General features: G+C 17.0%; 3 protein-coding genes across 4 annotated transcripts; 1 reads left to right on the forward strand and 2 right to left on the reverse strand.

Annotated features, from left to right (window-relative positions):
* Window positions 1-294: 294 nt before the first annotated feature.
* PRSY57_0525100 (RAP protein, putative) lies at window positions 295-2,661 on the reverse strand (the record flags this gene model as incomplete). Its single annotated transcript, XM_020114561.1, has 1 exon — window positions 295-2,661. The coding sequence occupies one exon, from the start codon at window positions 2,659-2,661 to the stop codon at window positions 295-297; it is 2,367 nt and encodes a 788-aa protein (XP_019970738.1).
* A 1,364-nt stretch (window positions 2,662-4,025) lies between these two features.
* On the forward strand, window positions 4,026-5,279 carry PRSY57_0525200 (putative membrane protein; the record flags this gene model as incomplete). The annotated part of the gene is made up of 1 exon (XM_020114562.1): window positions 4,026-5,279. One exon carries the CDS (start codon window positions 4,026-4,028, stop codon window positions 5,277-5,279), a length of 1,254 nt encoding a protein of 417 aa, XP_019970739.1.
* A 639-nt stretch (window positions 5,280-5,918) lies between these two features.
* PRSY57_0525300 (ADP-ribosylation factor GTPase-activating protein, putative) lies at window positions 5,919-7,138 on the reverse strand (the record flags this gene model as incomplete). Of its 2 annotated transcripts, none has more annotated exons than XM_020114563.1 (2): window positions 5,919-6,936; window positions 7,073-7,138. In XM_020114563.1, coding segments are annotated over 2 exons (1,084 nt in total), but the record flags the coding sequence as incomplete, so codon positions are not given. The 2 variants fall into 2 exon arrangements, with proteins under 2 accessions (XP_019970740.1, XP_019970741.1); XM_020114564.1 differs by having other exon boundaries at window positions 7,073-7,135.
* Between the last annotated feature and the right edge of the window lie 128 nt (window positions 7,139-7,266).

Here is a 7,266-nt window from a genome sequence, read left to right on the forward strand (position 1 = left end):
TTTATTTTTATTTATATGAACTATTTGTTATTTTATTTTTTTCCTAAGTCCTTTATATATATATATATATATATATATATATATATATATGTGCTTGTGTTTATTAGAAAAAAAAAGAAAAGAACTAAAACAATAAAAAAATGTAATATATATATATATATATATATATATATATATATATGTGTGTGTGTTTATTTTCGTGTATGTATAATATAATCACGTGTGTAATAATTATAAACAAAAAAAATTTATTATATATGCTATATATATATATATATATATATATATATATAATCAAGGTGTGTGTATATTATCCTTTAAATCACAATAGGTGTGTATAGCTTTCATAAGATATTTTTCTTTTTGTTTATGAGTTAACATGTTCCACTTATAATAAGGAATATATATGATATGGAATGCATAGTTTGATAAAAGCCATTTTTTATATTTTGTATTATAATTTTCAAGCATGTTATATGTGTGTTGATATGAACTTGTTTTATTAATTAATAAATTATAGTGTGTTCTTCCGTTGAATTCTATAGCAATATTTTTAGAACAATATTGTTTATTCATAGGTAGAAATATATCTAAAGAGATTAGTTCATTTGTTTTATATTCATTAATAATGTTAGGAAAATATTGCTTCAAAATGGAAAAAATGGAAAATTGATTGAATTGGTAATTCTCTTTTGCTTTGTGTATATTAGGAATATTATTATTATTATTATTTAAAGGTACATACGTACTACTACCATAATTATCCATATTATTATTATTATTATTATGTGTACTATAATTACTTCCATTGTTATATTTCCTATGCGTATTATTTATTTTATTATTTTTGTTTGTTTTTGTTTGTTTTTTTTTTTCCTTTAAATATATCAATTTGTTTCTATAAAAATGTAATAAATATTTCAACCTCATAAATGGATAATCATAATAAGAATTAAGATGTACCCATTTATTATCATATATATAGTGAATATTTTTGTTGTTAAAATTTATGAGTATAATTTTGATGTTAGGTTCATTGTGGTTATATTTATTTTTAAGAATTGTATTATATATAATGCTCCATCCTAATAGAGTGTAATAAATTTTGTGTGTTAAAGAAATATTCAAATGTGAATTTTTTGTTTTAAAAATATAATTTATATAGATATTTATAATTGAAATATTATATATTCCTAATAAATTTGATATAAAGAAGAAGTTATATACTTTTGATGGATGTATATTATATATATTATTTAATATATATTGTTTACAACAATTATAAAGATATAAATTATATGGTTGTATATTTATTAATGTTAATATTTTTAAATATATTTCAAAAAAAAACATATTCATAGGATATTTGTATATGTTCCTATTTTTCATTTGTATAACAAATGGACAGACTATATTAGAATTAATAATTTTAGATTTATACATTATATTGATTATTTTAAAAATTATATCATTATATGTATTCATACATTTTATATCCTTATATATTTGTATAAAATTGTCAAATAATTTAATTATATGCTTTTCATTTATTATTCCTTTTTTTGTTATTCTATAAAATATATTGATAAGTTCTATTAATTGAATAGGGTTTAGAATCTTATAATTTATTGTATCTAATATATTTGCCATTAAATTTATGGTATTTATAAATAGTTGATGATATTTTAGATAATATATATCATCATATTGATTAATAAATATATCTTTATGATTACTTCTTTGTTTATATATGTTATCATTTCCCTTTGTTCTTATATTTGAATAATAATAATAATTATTAAAATTATCATTATAATTATTGTTATGAATATAATTATAATTATAATTATAATCATTTGAATAAATATATATATAATTTAATTTATTCATACGTTTGTGATTATTATTTTTATTATATATAGTGAAGAAGATACGAAAGAAACGATCACAGATATTTAACAACAATAACATATCATCTATATTATATATAGATAAATAATTATGTATTTTATTTAATATTGTTTCATATACAAATACATAATTTGACTGTAATGTGAAGAGGTTATATTTATTGCATATTTTTGTTTCTATTGTATGAGGTGATGTATTTTGCATATCATTATTAATAAGAATATGTTTTTTTTCATTATTTTGTTTTTTTTCATTATTTTGTATTTTTTGATTATTTTGTTTTTTTTCATTATTTTGTATTTTTTCATTATTTTGTATTTTTTCATTATTTTGTATTTTTTCATTATTTTGTATTTTTTCATTTTTTTCATTTTTTTCATTTTTTTCATTTTTTTCATTTTTCTTTATAAGAAAATTTTGTTCTTCTATAAAATAGAGTGTTGTAATTTTTCTATATATATATAACCATTTACATTCATTTACCGTCATATTTTTTAAAAGGTAAGAGATTCTTAACATATGTATGTAGAATAACATATGGTAATTATTCTGTTGATAAGACATATTATTAAAGCACAGTAAATTTTTATTCTTTTCATATTCTTCATCTATACATGCTTGAATATAATACATGAATCTATTTATTTTTTTATATTCTCTCTCAACTTTAACATTTGCACAATTGTATTTTCTTTTTATAATATTCATAAGGGTCATTTGAAATTTCTTACGAATTTTTGGTCCTCCCATTGTATATATATATATATATATATATATATATCACATTATATATAAGGCAAAAAAATCAAATGATTCGTAGAAGATCATTTATAAATAAAATATTAACAGTACTTTTGAAATAACCATTTCTAATTAAAATTATCTCGTTGTTTCTTTTATCACATAAATCTGTTTTGTTTCTTGGTAATGTTTATTAATTTTTTTTTTTTTTTTTTTTTTTATCATTCCTATAAAATTAAAAAAAAAGTTCATACATACATATATATATATATATATATAAATATTTGTGTGTATTTTTTATGGGGATCTTTATTTTACTTGATATTATAATTATTTACATAAAAAAAAAAATATATTTTTTTCGGACATCCTGAGTAATATTCATACATTTTTTTTTATTTTGGTTACTTTTTTGTAAATATAAATTAGCATTTTTTCACATTATTAAATATATACATATATATAATATAAATGTTTGATAAGAAACTCATATTTCTGTTTTAATCCCTGACATAATGTTGTTTACTATATATGTTGATTTTATCATGTTTAATATGTTACTTCATATATATATATATATATATTATATGTAAATGTTAAAACATTTTATTATTATTTTATATATTTCATTTTTTTTTTTTTTTTCAAGGACTTTAAAGGTTATAAATAAAGAAAAAAAAAAAATTATCAATATAATGATAAATTTAATAGAGGTATTATATATATATATATGTATATTATATATATATAATATAAATTTTTTAAAATGTTTTAAATGTGTTAGGAGCTCTATATATTATATAATAAGCAAAAGCATTTGAACGCATATATATATTTAAAAGCTTATACATTATTATTTATATAATTATGTTATAAAAAAAAAAAAAAATAAGTATAAATAAATAAGTATAAATAAATAAGCATAAATAAATATGTATAAATAAATATGTATACACAAATAAGTATAAATAAATGAATGAATAAATAAAATATTAAAAGAATAAGAGGCGTTATATTAAATTATGTTATTCATTGTTATAATGTCATATATTCATACATATAATATGTATGGTATGATCCTATAACATTTTTGTAAAACCTATGCTTTTCAAATATTTGTAAATTATAAATAAATAAATAAATAAATAAATATATATATATATATATATATATATATATATATATATATATATATATATGTTATATTATATATATATATATTTTTGTAATGCTCTTCTTAAAATGGATATTAGAAAGATATATACTTGTTTAATAAATTAATAAATAGAAAAAAAAAAAAATAGGTATAAAGAAATTTTGTACATATTTCTCCCTTTAACTTGGTGTTTATAAAAGTTGGTGTGTTGACAAATATGAAAAGAAAGAAAAATTTGTGTGTAAGATATTTTTTTGTTTTTTTTATTTTAATTATCGTCATAATATATGTAAAATGTAATAAACATCATGTAAGCAATAATATTAATAATGATTATAAGGAGAACATAAAACATAATGATAATACAAGTGAATGTTTTTCCTATAAAGATGAAGAGGGGGATTTTTTTTTGTCTTTAAGCAATATCATAGTAAGTACATCGTATTATTCTCATGATAAAAAAGAAGAAATAATATTATTAAATCATAGTGTGAAAGAAAATGATTATGATTATATAATTATAGATGAACTTGTAAGTTCCTATAAAATGATAAATATAAAATGTTCATTTAAAATAAAAAAGAGTTTTAATAAAAACAAATTAACTGTATTGTTAGTAAAAGAAATTGTGGATAAAACAAATAGAAACAGGAACACAATGATGAAAAAAGATATGATAAAATTTGTGGATACAAATATTGTAAAAGATTTAAAAAGAGAAGAGACATTTATATTTACAAATATTATAGATGATGATAATAATAATAATAATAATAACAATAACAATAACAATATGGTATATTCGAATTTATCTTTGTTGTTAATTAATTTAATTCCTTATAATGGTAATTATAAGATGGATATTTACATAAGTGATGATAATTATTCTATAAAATTATGTTTTTTAAAAATGAATTTTTTTTTTCATAATTCTCTATCTATAGTTAAATATCCAGAGAAAAAAATGGATAATCTTATTATGACGAATATTATAAAAAGTATTGATAAGATGAGAAAGATGAGAATCAAATATAATAAATACCATAATATATGTTATAATAATTATAATAATACTGTAAGTCGTTATGTTGTTTATAATTATAGAGACTATTATTCTTTACCTTTAATTTGTGAAGAAACAAATTATAATATAAAAAATGAAAATAATAAAAAAAAAATGGGGAATACATTTGTTATAATTTTTATGATATGTTTATTATTTTTGTTATTTGTTATGTATGTATATATTATATTTATATATTTACAATATAATATAAAAAATATACATACACAATATATTCATTATTTATTCTTTATATCTCTTATGTCGATAATTTTTTTGTTCATTTTGTATGATCTATATTATAATATTCTTCAAATATGTACAATCTTTATATGTACATGTACATTTTTTTTGTTGATTTTTTATAAATCCTTAAAGGCTTTAAGAGAACATAGAAAGGGTTCATAAGAAGGAACACTACATTTTAAAATTTGTACATCACAATATAAAAAAAAAAAATAAATACATATATATATATATATATATATATATATATATATATATATTTATATTTATACAAATGTGTGTTGTATATACTGTACATACTTTATATATAGTACAACCTATATTCATATCATTCATACTATTCTCATTTTGTGCATTGTTATAGTTTTTCCTCATCTACACATTTTTTTAAAACATTATTCTTTTTTTAATTAAAAAAACATATATGAATGTTGTAAATTTTTAAGAATAACAAATACAAAATTTTAAAAATAATATATATATAATAAATTCTTGTTAAAAAAAAAGATAGATATATTATGGAAAAACAAAATTATGTATTAAAAAGGAAACATACACATATAAACATATATATATATATATATATATATATGTGTAAACACATATATTAATTATTCTTCTTATGTATATTTCATATTAAAAAAAATAGTAATTTTTTTTTCTTTTTTGTGTGTGTGGGTTGTATTAACAATTATGGTTAAAATATATTATACATAAATATTCTTCGTCTTTATATATATATATATATATATATATATTTAAATTTATATTTATATATTTATATTTTCCCTGGTTGTTTTATTATCCAAAAAAATCAAAGTCATTTTTTTTTCTCACTTGAGTGTCATTTTTTAAATTGCTATTTTTTTTGTGATTTTCATTTAAAATATTGATGTTTGAATTGATATGATGATTATTCTTAATATTTATGTTATGTAAAGAATTAAATGATTCATGTTCATTATTTATAAATTTATGATCTGCTTTAATTTTATTATTATATGAATATTCATGTAAATTTGAATTTATATTTGTTATAGAATTATCAGAAAAAGAAATATTCTTAGTATTCGAAAAAAGTTGAGCAATGCTTTTTTTTGCTGCTTGAACTTTTGCTTCTCTTAATTCTTTTTCAGTCAAAGAATTATAATTATTAAATCTTTTGTCTTCTTTTAATTTATTAGTTGAATGAGACATATTATTATTATTATTATTTTTGTCATCTTTGTTTGTATTAATCTTTTTAAATTCTTCTAGTGACGACAAATTCTTATAATTTAAATTATTATTATTATTAATATTATTATTATTAATATTATTATTATTATTAATATTATTATTAATATTATGATTATTTTTGTTATTATTAATTTGTTGTAAGGTATCATTTATATTACTCCTTCCACTTATATTATTTTTCATTTCACTTTTAGTATTCTTATAAAATATATCATCATTATTATTAAAATCTTTAGTCTTGTAATTTAATATATCATCCAAATTTTTGTCTATATTGTTAATATTTGTATTATTTTTTTGGGTATAATCAAAATTTAACGATGTATCACTGCTTTGATCATCGTTAAAAAAATAAGATTCTTTTATACTTTCTTTTTGTTTATTATTATATTTTTCATTAGAAATTATTTTATCAAATGAATAAAAATCATCATCCATATAAGTCTTATTCGATTTGTTTTTAAAACCTGTAAAATAATCCTTTTCATTATTAAAAGAAGTGTCGTCCACTTTATTTTCGTCCAAGATTTTTAGGGAACCAAAAATGTCGATTTTCCCAATACTATCCATAAGGTTATCACTACAAAGTTAAGAAAAAAAAAAAAAATAATAAAATAAAACCAAACGGGATATACTAAGATATTATTTATATTGTATAAACAAACGAAGTTATCACAATATATAAATACATATATTTTTTTTAATAAAAATCATACATTTCAATTTTGGTTTTTGAATTGGTATTAACCCAGGATATGTCTTCGGTAGATTCATTAACACTTCTGAAAGGTGGACATATATATGTATATATATATATAAATGTAAATAAATAAATAAATAAATAAATAAATAAATAAATATATATATATATATATATATAATACAATACTATTAAATAAACTGTAGTAAC

The sequence above is a fragment of the Plasmodium reichenowi genome, chromosome 5, assembly GCF_001601855.1.
Source record: "Plasmodium reichenowi strain SY57 chromosome 5, whole genome shotgun sequence".
In the NCBI taxonomy this organism is placed as follows: Eukaryota; Apicomplexa; class Aconoidasida; order Haemosporida; family Plasmodiidae; genus Plasmodium; species Plasmodium reichenowi.